At 40.8% G+C, this 25,644-nt stretch overlaps 1 protein-coding gene across 5 annotated transcripts in view; it reads right to left on the bottom strand.

Moving 5' to 3' along the window:
- IL1RAPL2 (interleukin 1 receptor accessory protein like 2) overlaps nucleotides 1-25,644 on the bottom strand; it is a 583,205-nt gene that overhangs the window by 233,289 nt on the left and 324,272 nt on the right. For all 5 annotated transcript variants that reach the window (XM_069942945.1, XM_069942944.1, XM_069942942.1 and 2 more), the window contains 2 exons: nucleotides 18,897-19,083; nucleotides 8,239-8,392 (listed from right to left, as the gene is read on the bottom strand). In XM_069942945.1, coding sequence (XP_069799046.1) covers nucleotides 8,239-8,392; nucleotides 18,897-19,083 — 341 coding nt within the window. The remainder of the gene's footprint in view (nucleotides 1-8,238; nucleotides 8,393-18,896; nucleotides 19,084-25,644) is intronic.

Here is a 25,644-nt window from a genome sequence, read left to right as displayed (position 1 = left end):
TAGTTTACTTTGCCTTTTGATCATGAATAAATCCACAATACAAAATTATCGACCGTCAAGAATATTAGTAATGTGGTCTCATATAAGAAAACGCATCTGTCAGGATTACCAATACGGAATAAAATTGGAGAACATACAATACTTTTATATTAGAAAATATTTTATGTAAAGCAGACCTACCACAGGCTTCAGCAAATGTGTCAAAAATCAAATAAAATCTTTAAAGTTATAGTTTGATTGATTTCTTTTTATACAGAATAGGACTCCTGGAAACATTTTCATTTATATAAGTGAAAGATATTGGTGTTTCTTGTTTTTTTTTTTCCTCAGAAATGCTTTTATGAACTTTGTGCTTAAGGTTTGGGGTCCCTTTAATTGGTATCAAAAGAGAAATAATGATGTGTCCACTTAAAACAGAAATAGACCATTTGATGACCTTTCATGTCTTCTTCCCATAGCACAGTGAAGGGCCATCTTTTTTCTACCTTATTAGAATGCAGCTGAATTAAGTGACTCACCTCCATTTTTACGCTTCAGCAACAGTTATCAGCATAAAAGAACAAATGCAATCATCATAAGTAAGTAGCTGTGTTTCTTAACTATTAAATCAGTACCTGGCTCTCTTTAATCAACTCATAAGTGTTACTGGGAACTTCTCAATAGACCCTTATCTGCTGGCCCGCGGCCCTAAACTCTAAACTCTATTACTGAAATTATGTAATATTTGTGCCAACAATGACAAGTTTTACTACCACAAAATATTATATTCCCCATCCCAGGTATGACCTGACATAATCTTTACTGCATATTTTTATTCCGTGCTCAAACCTTCTAAAAAGTTATAATATTTAGTTTATATCTGCTGATGTTATTGCTCAAGCCCTTCCAGTCTCTAGCAATATCAGTCTCAACAATGCTTTCTATGACAATTTACCCCTGTAGTTCCATTACAGAGCCAATAAAGTCTATTGCAGGCCCTCATTCCAGGAATTAGGAAAATTTTCAGCAGTGCCACACTGATACTTCTTCATTTATGCAACTTAGTTTTGTTCACAAAAAGTATAGTACATTCGCTTTAAATATGACAAGTAATGTAGGTGTTTACCATGAATAAACATAGAACATATTTACAGAAGCAATGTACACATTCCATCTATACACACACACACACACACACACACACACACACACACACAGTGTGGGGAGACAGGAGACGATTTTAACTTGATCAGCAGAGGTATTTCCCATACTGTACTGTCTCCTGGCTGCTGTTTAGCTATAGTTTGCGCAAAATCGCTGCGTTTTTACAGAGATTTTGCACAAATCAGGGCTAAACAGCAGCCAGGAGACAGTACAGCAAAGTTATTGTGTAGATGGTGAAGGACCTTGACATGTGACTATGATGTCACCGTAGGTCCTGTATGTACACTGCACTATGGAGGAGGAAGAAAGAAAATACAGGTGTGTGGGAGGAGTCTGGGGAGGGGGATGAAGGGTGCCCAGTCTGGAGTGGGGAGGGGGGCAGGGGAGTACAGGGTGACACCAGTCTGGGATGGGAGGAGACACACAAGAGGGTGTCCAGTGTCTATTTAGGGGTCTGGTCTGGTTATACATTATTCTATAGTTAACCCCTTAATAACTGCCCTCTCCAAATATATATGACATTTATATACACCTCACCTACTATCTGCAGAGGTAGGGAACCTTGGCTCTCCAGTTGTTGCAGAACTACAACTCCCATCATGTCTGGACAGCCAAAGTTTTAGATTTGACTGTCCATGTATGATGAGAGTTGTAGTTTTGCAACAGCTGGGGAGCCAAGGTTCCCTACGCTGATCTATAAAGCACCTGTATCTGTATATACAGAGACCATGATACAAGAGTAATTTTTCTAAATTATCTTGAATTTGGTGATGGAATACCTTACTGGAGGTATTGCTGCTGTTGTCCCCGCTGCTGAGTGGAGTTGATCGAACCTCAGGAAATCCTAGGTTCAATCAAAATCAATGCACAGGTACGCTCAGCAGTAGAGTTGATCGAACCTTGGGAAATCCTAGATTCGAGCGAACTTGAACATTCACGATCCTGCCGCATTTGATTGCTGATGCCTTACCGGTCCGTGGGGAAGGAGGAGAGTGCCCGAGTACCACTTTGAATTCCGGGAGTCAGCCTAGGTAATAGGCTGAATCCCGGAATTCCAGGAGGTACCCGGGGGCACTCTCCTCCTTCCCCACAGACCGGTAAGGCATCAGCAATCAAATGCGGCAGGATCGTGAATGTTCAAGTTCGCTCGAACCTAGGATTTCCCAAGGTTCGATCAACTCTACTGCTGAGCGTACCTGTGCATTAGGAGATGGCACTATATAATCACATTACACTGGGTGTCACACTGGAGATAGATCAGGAAGCCTAGCCTCCTAATTCACAGGTACAGACAGCAGGGAGCGGAGACAACAGTGCCACCTCAGGTACAGACAGCAGAGAGCGGAGACAACGGCGCCTCCACAGGTACAGACAGCAGGGAGCGGAGACAACAGCGCCTCCGTTAAGGTACAGACAACAAGGAGCGGAGACAACGGTGCCTCCGTTAAGGTACTTAGGGACCAAATTTTAAATGGGAAAAATGGAAGTACTTTAAAAAATGCTGATCCCTATGAGCAATCATGGTATTACTCATACAAGTTTTCTAGGGAGACTGCAAAAGTGTGTAAAAAAAATGTTTGTTGCTGAGAGTCAACCCTATAGATACTGCAGTCAGCACCACCGCAGCATCTGTAGGGCTTCAGACAGAGAATTCTCCCTCTACAAAGGGGGAAATCTCTGTCCGCTGTCTATCGGAGCTCTGTGAAGTGATCGCAGAGCCCCGATGGTAGCCATGGAAACCGGAAGCCTCAAGCTTCCGGTTTTCTGGCTACGGAGGCTGGCAGGGGGAGGGAGGAAAGGCTGGGCACGCGCCGTGGGCTCTGCCCCTTCCCCTCTCTACCCTGCCACTGACACAAGATTGTAATAGCGGCAGGGGACAGAGGAGAGAGGGCAGACATAGGGACATCAGCTTATGGGATTCATTATGATACCATAAGCTGATGTCCTAAAACAAGCTGGGCATTGATGTATCAATGACCCATGGTCGTAAAAGGGTTAAATAAAAAATATGAATAAAAAAATCTGGCAGCATGCTGAATCATCCAAACTATTAAATTATCAAATTTCTGAGCTCGCGTAGTATGCACAAAAACTCACCAAAATGAAAAATGGCAGAATTTCAAATCACATCCAAGAACAGGGGCGTAACTACCAGATCAGGGGGCCCCATGGCCTGCTCCTGCAATACACTTGGTCCCCTGAGCCGTCATCATTTGCAGCACCGGGTGGCCCTGCTGGTCTCCTGGGTTTTGCAAATGTCCCTTTAACTGCAAGCACTCCTGACCAGAGCTAGCAGTTATGTAGTTATGACTTCACTTGACCGTTTAGTGGTCAGTCGGGGGGGGGGGGGGGGGCAATCAAAGTTTGCTATGGGGCCTAGCCATTTCTAGTTACGCCCCTGTCCAAGAATAAAATTAAATTAAAATTAAAGTCAAAAAGTGTGAGACCAAATAAAACTACAAATCCTGGAGCAAAAAAATTAGCCCTCACACAGCTTTTGACTATCCAGGCATGATGGGAATTGTAGTTTTGCAAAAGCTGGAGGAACGAAGGTTCCTAATCCCTAGCTACCACAATGCTATGCTCTATTACTATGGGCATTTGGAATATAATTGGCTTTTCACCATAATTTGATGAGTTGCTATATCTTGTAATTTATTTCTACAAATACCACTGGCCTAAAAGAATCCCCCCAGGCTCCACACCAGTGTGCACTCGTAACCACATTTATATCAATAGTTATTGATGCAGTTAAAGATAATGAATACAGCAGAAATGAAATTAGCCTGCCGTTTTATACCTCGTCACTTAACCACACTATTGTTTGGCAGTACATTTAGATTTAATGAGAAGCCGTCAACTTTTCATTGAAAACACATAATTTATTATTACACAGAATAATGAATTACCAATCTTTTTTGATCTCTGCACTTCTTCTTCTAATTATGACACCTCCGGGTCCCACATTAAGTAAATTCTTGGCCACACATTTTGAAATATTGCATTTTATGTGAATAATAGATGTGTCTTTATTGAGGATTTGCAGAAAGGTTAAAATACAGAGTAAAAAGCAGCACAAGACCCCGAAGCATTAAAGGGTCAGCTAAAAGTGCAGTTTGCTAATGACTGACTGGTTAAAAATAACAAAGACTTTGCCAGAAAACTTTTGTTGTTGCCATGTATATGGAAGATCTAGAATGCTCTTTACTGGAGAGCATATATATTGGTTTTAAATATCATGAAGGCCAAGTTCACATATGTCTCAGACTGGAGCACCTTATGGGGAACAGTGGTGAAACTATATACATTATGGAATGGGACAAAAACTGTCAGGTGCAATTGCACAAATAACCTCTGCTGTGTTTATTGAGGCTATTTCTTTTTTGCTTAGGGCAAACCTTTAGTGACCTTTAACACAGGCCAATTATCGGCAACAAGGGTTGCTAGCAGGGGCCTAACTAGAAATGCCTGGGCCCCATAGCCAACATTTAATTGCCCCCCTCCCTTCCCGACCAACAACTAAGCCATCAAATATAGTCATAACTGCAAATGTTCATCGGAGTGCTTTCACTTAAGGAGACATTTAAAGATCCTGGAAGGCCTGCTTGGAGACCTGGTGGTACAAATGACAGCTCGGGGGGCCCAGTGTAGTGCAGGAGCGGGCAATGGGGCCCCCTGATGCCGTGGGCCCTATAACAGCCCCTATGGCTGCTACAGTGGTAGTTGTGCCACTGGTTGCTAGAAACACTCTTTGAGCCGGTGTGAAAGTTTCAGCAATCAGTCAAAGAGCACGAAAGCGCCTGCTCGTCGGCGGATCACATTTTTTGTGTAGCCATTTATTACCAATACCAATGTACTTAAATGGCGGCACAACTGATACAGTAACTATTTGTGCAGACCGGCTGCCCGATTAATTGTGCAGTGTGAAGGCACTACGAGTGAGGGCAAATCTCACTGATCATTTACGGCTGTGGACAGCCAAAGAAGATTGTGCTCGTTAAAAAGACTCAAACGTAAATTTATGCCTTTTTTATTTTTTTTTACAAAAGCTTACAGGTAAGTGGAAAGCTGAACGAAGGTGTTGATAAACACAAAGTGCTAGGTGTCCAATAAGAAATTGGGATATTAAAATGAATGGTTTGTCCATCAACATTATAATGGTGGAGGTGGATGAGACACAGCTGTACTATTTAGTACAGCCATTCTTAAATGTAGCATGACCATGTATACAATTATGTCAATAAAGAAGAGGGTACAGTGCTCGCTGAAGCGTAGTGACCCAAGGCCATGAATTCCAAAATAATCCATTTAAAGTGTTGGCCACTATAGTAAAATTGTTTAATTACTGACGGCAGCTTCCGGTTTACCTCATATAGCTAAAATCAGACTCAACACCACACCATACCCCCCACGGCTGTACTGTCCTGCTCTGTGGCGATTCTATCAAAAAGATGGCCGAATGAAGGAGCATGTGAATACGCCGCACCCTCTTTGTACACCACTGTATATGTATATGGAGTACACAGAGAGAGGGACACGCTAACATGCTCCTTCATGTAAGCAATCTTATGGACAGACACCACAGAGCAGGACAGCACATCCTGGAGGAGGGGAGTCTGATATTAGCTTTATGGGGTACACAGGGAGCTGCTGTCAGTAAGTGCTGTGAGTATACATACTAATACTAAACACTGAGAATTTTTCCAGAGAATTTAATACCAAATACCAATGTACATAGTGCATGGTGTGTAAGATAACACACCATGTCACAAAACACATGGTTTTATAAACATTACATTGAATGACTACTGTATGCCGGTAATGATCACTACTATATAGTAACAGGATCACGAAGAGGAGTTCAACAAAGAACCTTTAGTATGTGGTGGAAGAAGCAAGACTTTCATGAGAACAAAGCTGTTTCTATCAGTGATGCCCCTAAAAATACTACGGTAAAGCATAAACCAAAATGTCAGTATTCTGAAGTATAATAATATAATAATATATTGGGATGAGAAAAACATCTGTTAAAGTATTCCATTGAGAATAGTGTTTTTCAGTTTTACCAAATGGAATGTGTTTGACATAAGCTACATTAGAGATGCAAAATTTGTAATTTGAATATTGGCTAGCATTCACTCCAGTTAATCTTGCTCTGAGCTGTGGATCTGGAGCTAGTAAAAGTTGTAATTGTGTTAAATGTAGTGTAAAATAATAAGTGCACAGGAATTTTTCACTTTAATACAGAAATTGTACACATTCAGTTTGACAACATAAATAGATTTTTTTTTTTACATTTTAATGGTCTAGATACATTTGTTTCAACACTCAAGTTAACCTAACATGAAACTGACTTAACATGAACATCTTCGCATACCCCAATACTGTAGGGGTTTTCTGATGTATTATTACTTCTCCCTTATCCACACAATAGGTCACAAGTATAAGATTGCAGGGGTCCAACCTCTGGGCCCACTGAAGATTTCTAGATTGGCGCCCCAGCTCCTTTGTTGTGAATGGAGCTCCGCATGGCAACTCATCGCAGCTCCATTCATTTTCTATGGAATTGCCCAAGATACCTCTGGCTGCTCCATATAGATTGAATTAAGAATAATGAAGAAGGTTGAGCAACAGGGTGGTCTCCAATACAAACGACTTTATTGCATAAAAACAAAATGTATCAGAACTGACACGTTTCAGGGATGCTTAACCCGTATTCATGATTAAGGGTTAAGCATACCCAAAACATGTCAGAGGTAGGTATCCCTGTAATCTCAAACTTGTGCCTACCCTCTAAAAAGCCTTCACCTTTCAGAATACAAAATGCCAGAGAAAGTGCTATATAGACACTGAACAGGAAAGGTACATTAAAATCACTAAGAAGAGCAACTGGCTGTTAATACAAGTCTGGCTAAAGTATTATCTGTAAAACAAACTCAACATAGACTATGAAAAACAAGTAACGAAATGCATTAGTCACAGTTGTATGTGGGCTTTAGCCAGGGCCCAGCCTTCCAGGTCTGCAGCCTTATGTGGTTGCATAGACTGCATTGGCACCATAGATTACAAGACACAAAAAGACTTGCAATTACCAGGACCTTTAAGAATAAGAGATTTATCCATGTTTAAAAAAAGATTTTTCTGTACCAGAAAACAGCATTTAACTACATCGACTAGAGAACGTTCATTTGTTAAAAAAAAGAAAAAAAAGACGAGGGAGCCCACTGGAGCTTGTACAGTGGATAACCACGGAGTCGCAACGGTGAGAAGCAGGAACATAGACACAGTATAGCATCAACTGTATTGGAGTATTATTTGCAAACAGTTGTACACAGTTGCACATAGTTGTTTTTTTCCAAGTGCCACATTTTCATCAGGTTGTTGGTAGTATTAGGTTGGTAGCAATGCAGCTCCATTCACTTCAATGGAACTGAGCAGCAATACCAAACACAAGAGTGGTGTTATTTCTAGAAGAAACCAGCTATGTTTTTCTATTCCTAGATAATTCCTTTAAATAAAGGCCCTATTCCACGGAACAATTATCGTCCGTATTCCGTATCGGACGATAATCGTCCCGTAGAATAGAGTGCAACCATCAGCCGACTTCGTTCATGTCGGCTGATCGTTGCAGTCGCTTGTTTTTAAACATGTTGAAAAACAAGCGACTGATACAGCAACGATCTGCTGCCGTCACTCCGTTAAATAGGAGCATCGGCAGCAGACGCTGCTGTATCCTATGGGCTGCCCGGACGATCAGCGATCACCCGGGCACCCCCCACAGCTCCCCGCCGCCCCTCCTGCACTCACCTGCTCGCTGCAGCTGCGCCGAATAGCGGCGGCAGCAAGCGGGGAACGAGGAGCAAACGAGCGCCGAGAGCGCTCGTTTGCTCATCTAGACGGCCCGTGGAATAGGGCCTTTACACACAACCTTATACTAGTATTTGGTTATTTATATTATGCATGCCATGATGCATGTGTGATCACAACAACGAAAAACTCACAGGGCCCTATCCCGTCTCAGCTCCGATTTATCAACAGGACAAGGATTTTAACCATACATCCCTAAGCGGGATACACTTCTCATTCACTTCTTACCTGTTACCTTTAGCTGGATTGTCCGCCGGATTGGTCTGCCTTCAAACTTAATTTCACAAGTATAATTTCCCATATCGTCTTTTTGAACATCTTGCATCAAAAGGCTATTTCCTTTCTGTATAATCAGGCTTCTCCACTTCTTTGGCTTGCATTCCTGCAAAGAAAGCACAATTAGAGAGGACATTTAGTCTAGTTAAATGCATGAGCTGCTTTATGTATTATCTCATTTTTTTCGTTTTTATTATTTTTAAGCCATTGTCCCGATAACAGAATAATGCATGCATCCATACAATGTGATTGTTTTTCATGCTAATAGATGAGTTAAAAAAGAAAAAAAAGAAAGAAAAACAAAGCAATAGGTTTAATTACATAGTAAAACCGATTTGAAAGGGGCTTTTAAATGTCATGTTCAATTGGTTGTTTTTTTTTTGTTTTTTTTTTGTAAGGAAGATGAGAATAAAAAATTATAAATCCAGTAAAATATTGGCTAAACTTTATAAGAAGTAAATTACCAGCCATAATAACAGAGCTTAGGGACTACAGAATTCACTGGGAGCTGACTCATTTGAATTATTCTCTCAGTATGTCGGAACACACTCTCCAAGCTTCTGAATGTGATGTAGGTGTTTGATCTTTGATAATATACAGTGGGAGAGTATGTGCCCACTGTGCTTATGTTTCCGGCTGAGTACTGTACATACATTCTCTGGACAGATAAAAATGTATATCAGACATATCATTGGCAGCAAAAATAAGCAAGTTGGAGATTAACTTATATTAGGCAGATGTTTACATCTATCTACAACCCTTAAAGGGAAACAATTAACCGGTTAGATGAATCTAACCTGCTGATATGTCCCTATCGCGCACAGGGCATTGAGGGTTGAGGTAAGTATCCTACCTCTTTGGCGCAGTGTCCGTGCAGTTTGTCTTTAAATTCAGCATCTAGGAAGGCTGTTTGGAGTACTGAGGACATATATTGTATATCTACCTTCTTCTTTATAGATTATCTATCCATATACCCTAATTCCCCAAAAATAAGGCATAGTGGTGGATTTACAGGATAGCTTAAAACAAGGCATCCCCTGAAAATAAGGCATCCCCCAAACATAAGACCCCCGCTGCCACCAGGGTTATATTTGGTAATGCTGGTTTGTGATGACAACTACTGTACAATAAATATTAAACGTTCATTTTTTTGTTCACTTTTTTTTCTTTTTTTGTGAATTCTTGATGGAAAAATAAGACATCCTGTGAAAATAATATATAGCACATTTTTGGGAGCAAAAATTTAAATAAAACACTGTCTTATTTTCGAGGAAACACTGTATTATAATTAGAGGTGAGTAAGCTGAACTTCCCGAACTGAGATTTGCTCTGAACTTTGTAAAAAGTTTGGTTTGGCCTCCAGCCTGTCAGCCAATCAGTGACTGAGATTGGACAGCGCAGCAAACAGTGATTGGCTGAGTTGGCTGTCGCTCTCAAGACAATAGTGATAGCCCGCTCAGCCGATCACTGGCCATGTCGCTGAACCGTCTCAGTCAGTGATTGGCTAAATGGGATTTTGAATGGGAGATGAGCAATTTTTTTTTAACTGCACTGAAACATCTAAATGGCTTCAATCATTTAGCTGTTTTAGAGCAGTTCATTTAAGGTTTGGACAAATTTAAACTTTATGTTAAAGTTTGGCAAACCTGACGAAGTGAACTTAAAAAGTTCGCTCATCTCTAACTATAACAATGGTAGGAAAGAGGAGGAGAAAAGTTTACTAAAGTAATGTATTGGTAAAAGTATTTAAACAGAACCTGTCATACTGGCTGCCGGGCAGAGCCCGCCCGGCCCCCCGGTGGCGCCCCGCATTCTTTATCCTTCCAGGAAGTCCCACTCCTGGACCCAGTCCCAGGGTGGAGAAATCACCACCTGAAGCTGTGCTCGCTATATGCAAATCTATAGAGATGAGTCCGACGTCCATAGAAAATGACTGGAGCGGGACCTGGTCCTGGCTGGGGCTTCCTGGAAAGATAAAGTACGCAGGGCTCCACTGGGGGTCGGGCGGACTCTGCCCTGGCAGCCAGCATGACAGGTCCTCTTTAACTTGACTAGGGGTACCAGCTGCTTAAAAACAACCCCACAATGATACTGTCCCTACAAAGCTTGACTAAGGGCATCATATTGGGCAGGCAATGAGCACTACTTGGCTTCCTCCAGACATGACACCTAGAATTGAAGCCAAAATGTTCACTCTTGGTTTCATCAGACCAGAAAATCTTGTTTCTCACAGCATGAGAGTCCTTTAGGGGTGTTTTTTTTTTTTTTTGCAAACTCCAGTTGGCTTTTCACGTATGTATAACTAAGGAAAAGCTTATTTCTGCCCATTTTGCCATAAAAACCTCTTTGGCTCAGGCACAGTGACCATTTCTTCCTGGGGTTTATGGTCACCTCTCAGAATTTTCTCCCCTTAAACCCCTACATAATTCTGGGGTGGCAAACTTTGAAAGTGTCCTGGTTGTTCCAACCTTCTTCCATTCAATTATGGAGGCCACTCTGTTATTGGAATCTTCAGTTCAGCACCACTGATCAGCTATTTGCCAGAGCTGTGATAGTGCCTTACACAGTGAAACGGAGCAGGAAGCAGATAGCTCCATACTTTATGTACTGGCCAAGCTGAGTTACTGCTTAACTCCTACTGAAACGAAAAAAAGCTGAGCTGCAGTTACAAAGAAGGATTAGTATATAATCTGCGGAGCTGTCTGCTTTCTGTTTCACTTTGTATGGTCATTATTTGTCGTTAAACTATGGTTGTCCAACAAAAATGGCTATCATTTTGACGGTGTGTGTGAACATAACCTTCGTCTGCGTTCACAAAATAAAAAAAATAAAAAAAAATAAGATTGTAGACAACAAAAAGAACAACAAAAAAGAAACTGTAAACTAGTTATAAAAAGCAGCCATCTTTTCAAGTCTTTGGAAAGTGTTAATACACTGTATAATAAAATGGCTGTAATGCCAATTTTTGCGCCTCTGAAGCCAACAACCTCCAGATAAATTTAGGTAGAAAGTCCTGTCATTTAGGCAGGGCTTTCGTTTAGGCAGGTCTTTATTTTGGGTTGCCTTAGGTAGAAAAGAGTTGCAAGGTCCCACGGTTAGCGGTGCTGCCCAAGTTAAATGCCATAAAATGCTTTCTGCGTGATAGGATATTTATGTAGAACTGCAGAGGGAGCATTATATTACAGCATGTACTGTAGGAGCAGAATTGAAAGTGTAATAATTATGAGGTTGCAGACTCAGTTTAGCTGTAACCTCTGGAAACTTTAAGAAGTCCAATCTCCTGTTTTTGGCTGTAGATTGGCATTATTAAAAAAAAAAAAAAAAAAAAAGAAAAGGTAACTATTAAGCATACAGTGATTCTTGTCAGGAAGAATACTTTTGATATCTGAGGATGCTGGCTACAGCTTTAAAATAACATGTCCCTTTACATGAACTGATGACAGCACCAAGAAATGTTTGCTAAGTGTTTCAATATCCTAGGAAAACAGTGCGTGCAAAACATCAGCATAAATAAAAGTTGTACTAGTAGCAGGAGGTATAATTGGATTGAGACCTACAATCCTAAGATGGTGCATTATCCTCTCGCTGACACTCTGCCAGATTCATGCACTCTTTGCATAAGGACTGAAAAACAATTCATTACCCATTGTGTGTGCGTGCGCTGAATGGTGGGGACTGAAAGCAGAACTCCCGGATGACTCTTAATATTGTTTTACTTACACTTTCGTCTGCGACTTACGCACATGCTAAACAGTGCTCTGAGGCTTATTGTCTCTCATAGCACTCATTTATAAATGTCATCACACATCCCCCCACTATTACATGATAGGCGTTATATCCACTGGACACAGCACATAATGTGTCTGCTTACTGGAGCTCCTATTTAGACAATTTTTCACTAGAGAGACATCGTACTGTACATGTCTGCCAGATTTCCTCATTTGTGGATTTGGCCTCTCTGGTGGTAGCACATAATGCTTAAATGCAAGAACGTCTCTGATAATTCATACAGAGACACCGAATTCTCTCCGCAGCTGTGTCTAGCACCTTTTTTTTTAATATGGACAATCAATAAAACAGCTGTGGATGGATTTCTTATAGAGATCTTATATTACATTAATCTGGGTATTTCTAACTTTGCATATATGATAAGTATGCTGTATTTTCAATTAACAAGAACCCAGAAGGCAAACCGATATAGAGCTACAGAAAGCGGTCTAGGATGCTGCAGTTAATCTATAGGCTCTGCAAACAGAACTTTTAATTTTGAGATTGAATGGCTCATCTGATAGGATGTCAAGTAAGCAGCAACCAGACTGCACTACTGAATAAACATGCCTTAAAGTGACTCTGTACCCACAATCTGACCCCCCAAACCACTTGTACCTTCGTATAGCTGCTTTTAATCCAAGATCTGTCCTGGGGTTCGTTCGGCAGGTGATGCAGTTATTGTCCTAAAAAAATACTTTTATGGTGCGTCCACACCTACAGGATCTGCAGCTGATTTTCTGCAGCAGATTTCATTTAAATAACTGAACACAGCATCAAATCTGCTGCAGATCTGCTGCAGATCCTGTAGGTGTGAACGCACCCTTAAACCTGAAGCCCCGTGCCAAACGAGAGTATCTGTGCCCTAACTTTGCACCACCCCTCCGTCCCTCCTTCCCACCCTCTTCATCATTAGGAATGCCACTGAAACATTTTCTCCATGCTGAACATTGCACAGGTCCTTAATGATCCAGCCCATGTGGTAACACAGGTGGTGAATAAGAGGCAATCTGCCTGGAGCATTCCTGATGATGAAGAGGGTGGGGAGGAGGGGACAGAGAGGTTGTGCAAAGTTAGGGCACAGATACTCCCGTTTGGCACGTGGCTTCAAGTTTAAAAGTATTTTTTTAGGACAATAACTGCATCACCTGCCGAACGGACCCCAGGACAGATCTTGGATTAAAATCAGCTATCCGAAGGTACAAGTGGTTTGGGGGGGGTCAGGGCAGATTGTGGGTACAGAGTCACTTAATAATAAACCAGGGCCATCTCTATAACTCTCACAAGCTCTGAAAACATTTTCCTATAGTCTAGAACAGCCCCTCTGCCTCAGATCAACCAGTATTCTAATTTTACTGAATAACAAGAATAACTGATCAGGACTCTGGGTGCTGTAATAGCTGTATAGATTTTGCTTAAAACACTTGTTCTAGTTTTAACTATGGGCACTGTCAGGGGAAAAAAAAAAAAACTTTTGTCATACAGACATAGTAAATGATTCTACTAGTTGGGGTCTGAGTGAGCAGGAGAACAAAATGGGAGAAGTCCACACTTAGCACATCCTCTCCCGCCTCTGTGTCACCTTGAACTAGATGTCAGTGTAAGTCTATGGGACTGTCTACCTCATATAGGCACAGAACAAAGACAGAAGCGTGTGGCAGTGAACATTTCTTCCCACTCATTCTCCTTATTGGTCTCTGTGTAAACACAGAGCCCCCAACTGATTAAAACTTTTGATATGGATCTGTGACAATTTATATTCTATAATAAGAATGCAAAAAAAAAGAATTTTTGAAAAAAAAAAATGCTAGCAAAATGTTTTTGTAAAAAGGGAAAAACTAGCATTTTGTTTGGAACCTTGACAATGACAATTTACTGTAGCTCTGGGAGCCTTATGCACCCCAAAATGATACCAACGAAAAAGTCAACTCATTCCACAAAAAACAAGCCTCCGACAGAGCTCAATCTACTGTAAAATGAAAATTAATGGCACTCTAAAAATGGCAACGCAAAAACTTTTTTTAAGGCTATGTTCACACAAAGTACAGTGTCCACTGTTGCAAAACCACAGCCATTGTACAACAACGGCTGTGATATAGTGTTAAATGACAGCTGCCCACTAAAGAATTGCCGCCATTACTACGTTGTGTGAACATAGCCATTTTCCCTTGTCATTACACTGACTTATAGGGCCATTTAATATGGTGGTTTTGGTGGTTTCCCTACAGTAGCCCTCCCTTGGCTGGGTCCTTCCCGGAGGGATATCTGGCTAGTCTTGTGTTTTGAGACTCTTAAATGAGGCTCCACAGGCTCTTTTTTGCATATTTGTATTTCCCAGGGAGCAACACAGCTAATATTTCACTGTATTGAGCACTTTAGCTAGTAGCCAAAAGTGTTATCCTTGGCTAGTCTCCCTGAGATCAGTGATCTGTTTCTCTTATGGTTCTACTAGGCATTGCTCCCACCTAGCCAGAATCCTGCTCCACACTGATGAGGGGCAACACCCCAAAACAGCTGGGTGGATACCTGGCCTTGGGTTTTCCCTTGTCATTACATTGACTTATAGGGCCACCTAATATGGTGGTTTTGATGGTTTCCCTACAGGAGCCAACACTCGACTGGGCCCTTCCCGGAGAGATCTCTGGCTAGTCCTGTGTTTTAAGACTCTTAAATTAGGCTCCACAGGCACTTTTTTTTTTCATATTTGTATTTCACAGGGAGCAATGCACCGAGGATTTCACTGTATTGAGCGCGTTAGTCAGCAGTCGACAGTGTTTCCTAGGCTAAGGCTAAGTTCATACACAGAATTTTTGGTCAGTATTTTGGTCAGTATTTTGCAACCAAAACAATGAGTAGATTGGAAACACAGTATTGTGTTCACAGAGTGTCAAAATTAAAGAAAAAGCACCCGATTTTGACTTTTAAAAAATGTCCGTTTTGCCACGATTTAACTGACTGCAATGGCAATGCATTGAAGTCAATGGGAAGACGGACGCCCAATGCACACAATGCATTGAATAACGTTTTTACCGCAGACGTCTGCAAACAGTGGACTTTATTAGTTTTATCAGTTTTTCTTTTCTCACTGTTCTTTCTCCGTTTTTACTATTAAATTCAATGGACTTTTCAATTAAGCCGCACCCAAAGGCCAATTAGTAACCCCAAACTAGAATAATGTACCAGCAGCCGTCATTGCACTAAGGGGAGGCCAGACAGCTAACTAACGTACATTATTTTAGACTCAAAATGATGGATGTCATTTTAAACGGAGCTGAAAAAACGTTGTGTGAACATAGCCAAAGCCTATGTTCACAAATTGTTTAAATTGAGCAGATAGCTGTCATTTAATGGCAAATAAGGTCCATTATTTTAAAATAACGGCAATTATTTGACATTAAATGGTAGCCATCCACTAAAAAACTTATTTTGCATAAAAGTAAAAGAAAAAAAAAAAGTAAGTATAAACCTTTGGTAATGTTGAAAAAGTGCCAAATGAAAGAAAAATCAAAATGTGTCATGTATAACCTCCTCCCGCTGCTGCACAGTAAATTCCCGTCGATGCAGCCTATGCCTGGTGCTGCAGCGACGTGAATTTACTGCTGAGGATGACACAGGCGTAGGAGCTACGCCTGTGTCATCCGCGGCGGGTCCCGGCTATCAGTGATAGCCGGGGATCCGCCGCAACTCTCAGCACTGGAGCCGCACTGGTGCTGAGAGTTATTCCTATAGATATTGCGGTCAGCTAGACCGCAGTATCTATAGGGCTCTGGAGAGACAATTCTCCCTCTCCTGAGGGATAACTGTCTCTCCGGTGTCCATCGGGGCTCTGTGAACTGATCGCAGAGTCCTGATGGTAGCCTCAGGCTTCCGGTTTCTATCTACGGAGGCTGGCAGGGGGAAGGAGGGAGGGCAGAACACGCGGCAGGCGTGCGCCTGTCAGCTCTGCTGCCTCCCCTGTCTCCCCTGCCACTGATACAAGATTGTAACAACGGCAGGGGACATAGGGGAGGTGGCAGAGCGAGGGACATCAGCTTATGGGATCTTTATGATCCCATAAGCTGATGTAAAATCACGACCTGGGCATTGAGGCATCAATGATCCCAGGTCATGAAAGGGATAACATATAAAAACCACGGTACATATGGTGTTTTGTACATCCTACTACCTTACAAGAAAATTATGAATAATAAAATAAAAGTCATTGGTACCCCATGATGTTGACTCATTCCTAAAAAAAAAAAGTCCTAAGACTAACTTTATTCCTTATAATATGTGTTATTTATTATTATGAAGTTGCATTGTCTTTACAAAAAATTGTAAAAAACCCCAAACAAATTTACCTGGTATTGACCAGATGTCGGCCTGCACCAGTTTGTGCGACTTTTTGAAAGGTCACAAATGATAAATTAGGGGCTAATCCCTAGTTAAGTGACTTTTTGGGTTAATACTCAAAACAGGCAGATTAAAAAAAACAGTTGAATATAACAAATATTCCTCTGACGACTAATGTCACAGGACAAAACCAAAACCCTACCATCCTGCCACACTAGTAGTGGCTGGTTTTTATTACAGAAAAATGACAGTTTGATTAATAAATGTGTTGTTTGTGGTGAGTTTTAAAAGGCACACCCATGACACAGCCACTTGGGGTGTTTCTGGACAAAAATTTAATGTTGGTAAATATGTTGGAGCACTAAATCCATAGGGAAAATGAAAAAAAAAAAAAAAAAGTTTGCTTCTGGGAACACGTTTGTAAATCAGCCCCTATATTCTTTATATTTTAAAGGATAAAAACATATATTAAATGAATGTTCAAAACAAATTCTGGACATCATAAAGCAAAGTCCGTTTCCCACTGGAGTACATTGTAATTTTAGCAACATAGCTGTTTTTGTTTAGCTGGATTCAAAGCACAGAATCCTATTCTTAAATCCATTTAAGAACTAAATTGATTCCTTAGGGAAAAAAAAAAAAAATTAAAATCTTCTTGAAAGGTTAGCGTTCAACCATTCAAAGCAAACAACCGATAAAGGTAAAAGGACAGTTAACAAATAATGCAAAAGGTAAAGTGAACATATTACAAATATAACCAAAATGATTAACTATTCTTTGTGAAATGACAGAAAAAACACCAGAAAAAATGCCATGTCTATAAGCACATTGGTGTCTTTTTGGTGTTTTTACCCAAATTCTTCAATAGAAATCCATGAATAACCTGATAAAAAATAAATAAACAAATAATAATCACATGACGTGTAAAATACATGACAAGGGAAAAAAAGTACTTAGAAAAAAAAAAACAAAAAGGGCTAAAACAGCAGAGATAAAAACACCTATACTAAATTATACTAAAATGACAAAATGACAAAAAAAAAACTGCTGGCAGTTTTTGTGGCATGCTTTGTGGCACTTTCTCAGCCCAAAAAAAGGCCATGTAAATTTGTGTCTGATGGAAGCCTCAAAGGGCTAACACCTGTGCATACCTAAACTGAGCTCACAGCATAGATGTGGCTATGACAATTGTATCCAGTCTAGGCAATGTTCTCTGAGCTAAATACATCAGCAGATGCTGCACTAATCTCTCCGCTAGCTTGCTACAATGCATCGGTCTGGAGCCCAGGCTGTTGGCATTGTCTATTCTTGCTATACTTTTGAGCTGCAGGATTAGACAGCAAACTAGTATCTTATAATGCAAGGCAAAGTATAGTAGAAAGTTCTGCAACTTTTAAATTTGACTTATATCTGAACTGTCAGCTGGAAAACAATAGTTTAAATAGGCGCACAGCTATATAGGGCTAGTTTTTAGGATTTATTTCAGTTGCCTCTCCATGTACAAAATATATGTATTTTGTTAATAAGTAAACGAGTCTTAAGTGTCCGTAAGTTTATGCAAGTCCATCTTATGTCCGCAATGGGGTCATGATGAAGAGGAAATTGAATGAACTTGGCTCGGCTCTCGCTCTGCTGGGGGATGCCCCCACTCTTCTTGCTTCTTTTTTTGATACTACCTTGGCTCGGCACTGACACCCTGCTCAGCCAATCAGCAGCCTCAGTGGTTTCCCCCTGACTCAGTGATTGGCTGAGCTTCTTTCACTGCAGAGACAAGTCTGTCTTGCCAACAGCAGTAAGAGTGGTATACCCAGAATTTAGGCTTATTTACACCCACTTTACTTGAGGCTATGTTCACACTACATATATTTGAGGCTGTATGTTTGAGGCTGTATAGCAACCAAAACAAGGAGTGGATTGAAAACACAGAAAGGCTCTGTTCACATAATGTTGTAATTGAGTGGATGGCCGTCATTTAATGGCAAATATGTGGTGATAATCTAAAACAACGGCTGTTGTATTAAAATAATGGAAGTTATTTACCGTTATATGGTGGCCATCCACTCAATTTCAACATTGTCTGGACAGAGCCTTTCTGTGTTTCAATCCACTCCTGGTTTTGGTTGTTATGAGGACCTGACATGAGGACCAAATACAGCCTCAAATATACATAGTGTGAACCCAGCCTAAAACTGCAAAATCTCCTGGAGGCTACAGTCACAAGGATTTTCTCCATGAAGTTTCTGTACAGAGAAGCTGCTGAATTTACAGTTACAGCAATGTGGATATATTCTAAACAAAACCTGTGCAGAAATTGACCACAGTGTGGATATCAAAGGGGGGGGGGGCAAAAGTTAAAAAACAGAGAGGGCAGGGGATATTGGGAAATAATAAAGATGTTATACCAATGCCCACAGAGCCGTATCATCACTGCTTACACTCACCCACCGGCTTCCTGTATTGAATGTAATGTTAGCGATTTATAGTAATTAAATATGCATTTTGATATTTACCTTATACCATACGACTTCAATGCTTTCATTTGGTGTCCTGTAGTCCTCAATATCAGGACATGAGATGACCTTAGTTTTGGTAACTTCTGCTTTTTCTATGTATCGTATCCTGCTGTTGTAACATAGTCCTGCCTCATGTTCTGCCACCGTCAAGGACATTGATACCTTCATGCAGTATGTAGAGTTTCTGCAAGGAGTATAAAACACACATCTATAACAGAATGTACTGTACTTCCCCCATGCTCAATTCAATACTACAAGCTATCATGATTATCACTGCGTTTTACTGTAATTTGTCATACTTCTAAAAGGAGATCATTGTTGCTTTTGGGACTTTTTTTGTGCTGTTTTTGACTTTTTGTATGTATTTCGAGATGTTTTTTGGCTCAACGGAAGCTGTCCTAAAAAATGTGCACATGATCTTTTTTGTTATTTGAAAAAAAATATAACAGCTCTCCATGGCGTAATTCAGACACTGCTGAAGTGGTGAATGAAAGCGCATAGAACTCTCACCTGAGTAGGTTGTGCTGGTGTAAGACAGGAATTACAGACAGTCAGTATCCTCCTCTACTCCATGACGGGTACAACAGGCGCAGCTTCAAGGGGTAATAGTGAGCGAAACACTGCGCTTCGAGACCGGTCTGACACTTAATAAAGAAACATGTTGCGTCGCTGACATAATTCTTTTAATACATTTTATTATATTTTATAATCACTACTACCTCTTGGACCTGCGCCTGTTTTACCCACCTTGAAGTGGAGGAGGATACTGAATTTTTGTTATGTAGCCCAGGTCGAGAGAATCCCTTCCAGAAAATGCCTCAATATTTACTCTTTCTATACCGAACTATTCAACTTTTTTTGTTCTGCCCTCTTTACAGACTGGTATTGTGAAAGCATAAAAAAAAGAACATAAAACACAACATCAGTGAAATCAGTCATGGTTTCATTGAAATCAATGGGATTTTGGGATATTCAAAACTAATGGGATCTAGACATAAACCAAACGCTCTTCCAGAACACAGACTGGACTGCTACAATTTCACACATGTCTTAGTAACTTGCCAGGAAATTTTAAAACTAGAGATCCCTAAAGGCCGTAGCTGTCTGTAATGTCATATAAAGACCTGTCACTCCTCTGAGAAACTGCATTCTAGCAGAATTAATATGTTTACATATGAATATGAAGACATCGTGTGTTTCAATGACAATTCAATGCTTTGTTTTTGAGGATCCTGATGTTACATAAATCTGAATGAAATTCCTCAATATGCTATATCAATGATTTCCAGGCAACCGAAGGGCTGAACCCAACTTCCTCAGCCATCAGTAATCAAATGCTGAGATTTCGATCATCTCCATTTATAAATATTTTTTTCATATTTTGCATTTGAAAATGGCAAAAGTTTCCTTAACAAAAATGACAAGTTTAGTTTCTGCAAAATGGTGCTCTATAAAATATGTACTTTAAACTTAGCCTACAACATAGAAGTCTGTAGGACTAGTAGTAGGAAAGTATTAAAAAAAAAACACTAAAAGTTGTATATTATTGAGTTACTATTGAAGAGGTTTTCAAGGGGAAAAAAACATTCATAGCCTATCCACAGGCAGGGTGCAAACATCCTGCACCCTCACTGATCAGCAGCAGGTTACTGCAGCATCAGCTCCTATTCAGTTCAATGGGTAACAAAAATACAAAAAGCCACCACTACAAGGGGTAAAGAGCCAACTGCTTTCAGCCCTTCTCTCGCAGGGTCCCAGCATCTCGCCAATCAGCTATCACTAGCATATATATATAATTAATATATTATTGTTTACACAAGAACATAAAATACTGATCTATTGCTGTAGCTTTTCTAATTGTATCAATTAAATTATCAAGTGGACCTGTAATGAAGTCTGAATCAGGCATGGTTGGATCAGAACGTGGGTCGTGCGCACTACTGACTTGGCATGGTCACCTCCATGGATACACAAACTTCCAGCTGCATATTGATTGCACACTGCACCGGGTCCAGACTTAATTGCAGGTACACTTTAAGCACACTTTTAGGGTATAAACCCACACACCGTATACACAGCGTATTTACTGCTGCGATACGCAGCGAATACGCAGCAAAAACGCAACAAATACGCAACAAAAACGCAGCAGATTAGATCTAAATAACTGAACTCAGCATTAAATCTTCACCATCAAACTGCTGCGTATTTGCTGCGTATTTGTTGCGTATTTGCTGCGTATACGGTGTGTGGGTTTGTACCCTTAACCATATTTTCACACCTATAATCCTCTAGTAAGATCTTACAGTTGCAGGAAGGTGTTTCATTTATTTATTTTGAATCCACATATACCACAAAGAGTGTTTTTGTTTAAAAAAAAAAAAAAAAAAAAAGATAACTCTGGGCACAGTTTTTAGGACCACTTTTTTTTTTTTTTTTTTTTTTTAACTATTTTTGGCATTTTTTAAATTATTTCGGCTGCAGCAAAATTGGTGATGTTAGTGAGTAAAGTTCAAGTCATTAAAAATAGATCCACGTTTTGTTGTCTCTTATTGTCCTTTAAGGAGGAAATACACCTTCAATAGCTGTCGGCCAAACATTCATTCGGCTGACAGCTGTCACTCTCAATCTCTCTATAGATGGCCGAATGTTTATGCATCCTCAGTAAAGAGAAGGAACTCCTCTGGCAGCTGCTTAACTTTCTGAAAGTAAATGAGTTGGGCAGTTAAATGTCAACAGTTGGGAAGCCTCAATGTGTACCTTTAGGTCCATCTTGTATTGGCTGATTATAAGAATTTTCCGGTTCTTAAGTGGCCAGTCCAACTTATTATTTATAATATGCTATGCAAAAACATGATAAATATTAAAGATATAGCACAATGATACTATCAAGGCTATATGCATTTTTGCCCCAACTTGTTGATGCTCTCAATGGGCCATGGCTCATCGCTATGCATTTTTCTACATTCATTCCTGGTCATACAGCACAATATTTGCAGTCTGCTGTTACTATACATAACAAATATCATACATCAAAGAAGATAGTCTGAATAAATCATTGTCCTTTACATTCAATGATCATGCATAATATCTCTGTGCCAGGATGTGATTAATCTTATTATCTCCTGAAAATTAATTGTACAAGTACTAGTTAAAAAGTCATAGTACCCTGCCCATTTATATATGGAAAATACATTCATGTACTCAATAAAATGGCATCCACTTCCCTTGTTTAACATTCTCATTAAGCTAAAGATACACAGTGGCACTCCTTGGAGACATACTAACCTCAAGCTATCATCATATAAACTTTGCATAATTATTGCAAGAATTCCCAACTGGCAAAGTGATTCAACCTATATTCGTATTTTAATTCTGTCCAAATAAGAACGCCTTCTACGCTACACTAACAACATGTGCAAAAATATACTGTTCTGTTGGTTTAATTACTTTGTGATGTGAAACAATGTATTCTAGCACTTGAAAGGTCCATTAATAACCAAATCCATGATGTTGTATCAGACTTACTTTTGATGGATTTAAAAAATAACCACTGACATACAAATGGGTCTTTCTGGGTTTTGTTATGGTTACTGTCATTTCAACATAAAGAATTTGCTCTTCGATTCTTTCCGTCAAAACTAGGAGAGGAGCCCATCACATTTTTGAAAAGGCCCCGCACATCTCTGCCTGTGCCATAGACTCCATTTTACGCACGGGCGGATTCTGCCATCCATCCAAAGAATGAACCCTATTATTCTGCACCCAATGCCCCCCATATTTAGATTGTGAAAACAAAATGTTAGAAATCTTTACTAATTTAGTAAAGTTCTTTATTTTAGCACTTAAAGTGACTCTGTACCCACAATCTGCGCCCCCCCCCCCCAACCCAACCGCTTATACATTGGAATAGCTACTTTTAATCCAAGATCTGTCCTGGGTCCGTTCGGCAGGTGATGCAGTTATTTTCCTAAAAAACAACTTGCAGCCTTGTGTCGAACTGGCATGGCCTAGAGTGTCTGGGCCCTAGGCCTGCAATGTCCCTTCATCCTTCCTCCCTGCTCTCTTCATCATTATCATTATGCCCCTGGGCATGATTTCTCCTATTCATCAATTGTATAAATACTGCACATGGGCCTTAACAATTTAGCACATGTGCAGTGTGATGAACAGGAGAAATCCTGCCCAGGGGCTTTCCTAATGATGAGGAGGGCGAGGAGGAGGGATAGAAGGTCATGGCAGGCCTAGGGCATAGACACTATGGGGGTGATTTATCAAACTGGAGTAAAGTGAAACTGGCTCAGTTGCCCCTAGCAACCAATCAGATTCCACTTATCATTCCTCACAGACTCTTTGGAAAATGAAAGGTGGAATCTGATTGGTTGCTAGGGGCAACTGGGCCAGTTTCACTTTATACCATGTATGATAAATCTCCCCTATAGGCATTTTAGGGACAATAACTGCATTACCTGCCAAACAGATCCCAGGAGAGATCTTGGATTAAAAGCAGATACCAGATGGTACAAGCGGTTTGGAGGGGGCGGTTGTGAGTACAGAGTCACTTCAAGTAATTTAGTAGTACTTAGTTGAAGCACCAAGGTTTACGCTCCTGGATTTGGGAATTTTCAAGCTCTGTAAACCTCTTCTGTGTTGTCTTGGCTGTGTGCTTATGGTCTTTGTCTTGTTAGAAGGTAAACCTTTGGCCCAGTCTGAGGTCATGATAACTCTGGATCAGTTTTTCATATATATCTCTGTACTTTCCTTTATTTAGCTTTCTCTCAACATATGCCAGTTTCCCTGACCCAGCTGATAAAAGACACTACCAGAGCATGATGCTGTTACCACTATTCTTCACTGCAGGTGATAAGCAGTTCCTAGCTTTCACCAGGCATAATGCTAATAATTGAGAACAAAAAGTTTAATCTTAGGCTCATCAGACCAGAAATTGCTGTTTCTCACAGTCTCAGAGCCCATTAAGAGAGGTATTGGCATCTCAACTAGGGATGGTCCGAACCGAGTTCGGTTCGGGTTCGTACGAACCCGAACCCTCGGTAATGATTCCCGCTGTCTGCCCACTCTGTGGAGCAGGCGGGAGGACCGCCTGGAAAACTGTGATACAGCCATAGCCATAGGCTGTATCCCAGTTTTCCAGGCGTTACTCCCGCTGTATCTGCCCGCTCCACAGAGCGGGCAGACAGCAGGAATCTGCTGCCGAGCGTTCGGGTTCATACAAACCCGAACCTCGGCAGGTTCGGACCATCCCTAATCTCAACTAATATAGTTAGACTTGTAGGACTTGTCAAGCATTTTTGCTCACATATTCATTTAGCAAAAATTTCTCTTGTTATTCTTCTCCTTATGCTGCTCTTTTCCTTCCATTGTTGACAGCTCGTTGTCTAGGTTACAGACCACCACGCTGCTCTAAAAACATTGGTCTGGCTGTTGAATATATAGCTATAATGCAGATGTATAAATATATAGTGCATGTATGCTATACTATATACTATATTTATATATAAATCAGCAAGGCTACTACTTTTAGAGCAGAGTGTGATCTGTATTCTTGTATATCCTGTATCCAATGAGCTGTTAACAATGGGAAGGAAAGAGCAGCATATCAGGAGAAGGAGACAAGTTTGCTAAATAAAGATGAGCGAGCACGCTTGCCTGAGCCTGGTACTCGTTCGAGTATTAGGGTACTCGATGGTACTCGTTATTCGGACAAGCATCTTGTGATACTCTAGACAGTGGCATCTTCCTCTTCCTGCGTGTTTGGCGGCTTTTTTCATCATGCAGTAGAGGCTTTGGGAGCTCCAAGCATCACGTGGGAACCCTACATGTCGATAGCAGTGATTGGCTGGCCAGATCAGATGACCTGGGCATATAAGAATCAGGTTCCACGGTGCTCACGTCAGACGCAGACTGGAAGAGATTAGGGAGAGAGCTGCTGTCTGTCAAGGAGAGTGTTAGGCAGGGAATTAGTGTGCGGTTAGGCAGGAATCCGACACGAAGAACCCAACAGTTATTCTAGTCCTTCAGATTTTCGCTGGACAACCCCTTTAAACCAAGCATTACCCTAATTTTGGGGGGTTTCAAAATACTAATTAACCCTTAGGCGACCCTGGACGTACCTGTACGTCCAGGGGCGCCTACATGTGTTCAGAGCGGGGCCGCGCGGCAGCTGCGCTCTGACCCGCCGCGGTCCTGGGTGCCGCTCGTAGCCCGGGGCTGTGGCTATTAGCTGCTAATAAAGTAATACTAATAAAGTAATCAAAGTTGACAGCTGCATCCGATTACTTGAATGCAGCCATCCCTGGTGTCTAGAGGGGTGGATCCACACATCCTGCTGCTGCCGGGCTCAGCACCGTAATGGCGCTGATCCCGGCTCGGCACTCAATTGCTTCCAGCTGCAGCAGCCAGAAGCAATCAAAGTGCCTATCTCATCAATCTATGCTGCATATTTCTGGTTTTGCAGTGTTCTTTATGAAAAAATTCAGCCTGTCATTGCAAAGAACAATTAGTGGCGCAAAAAAAGGGGTTAATGTGGGTTTCTAGGTGAAAAAATGCAAGTACTATGGCCTTTTAAGCATGAGGAGGGAAAAACGCAAAAATTTTAATTGGCCCAATCCTCTTAGGGTTAAAATATGCAACGTTGGTTTTAGTTAATGACGTCAAGCAAGTTTAGGCAGGCAATCCAGGGCACTGATATTGTTTTCACTTGAAAGCAAAAGGACACTATAATAGTATA

This window comes from Dendropsophus ebraccatus, chromosome 10 (assembly GCF_027789765.1).
Source record: "Dendropsophus ebraccatus isolate aDenEbr1 chromosome 10, aDenEbr1.pat, whole genome shotgun sequence".
In the NCBI taxonomy this organism is placed as follows: Eukaryota; Metazoa; Chordata; class Amphibia; order Anura; family Hylidae; genus Dendropsophus; species Dendropsophus ebraccatus.
This window is presented reverse-complemented; position numbering and strand designations above follow the sequence as displayed.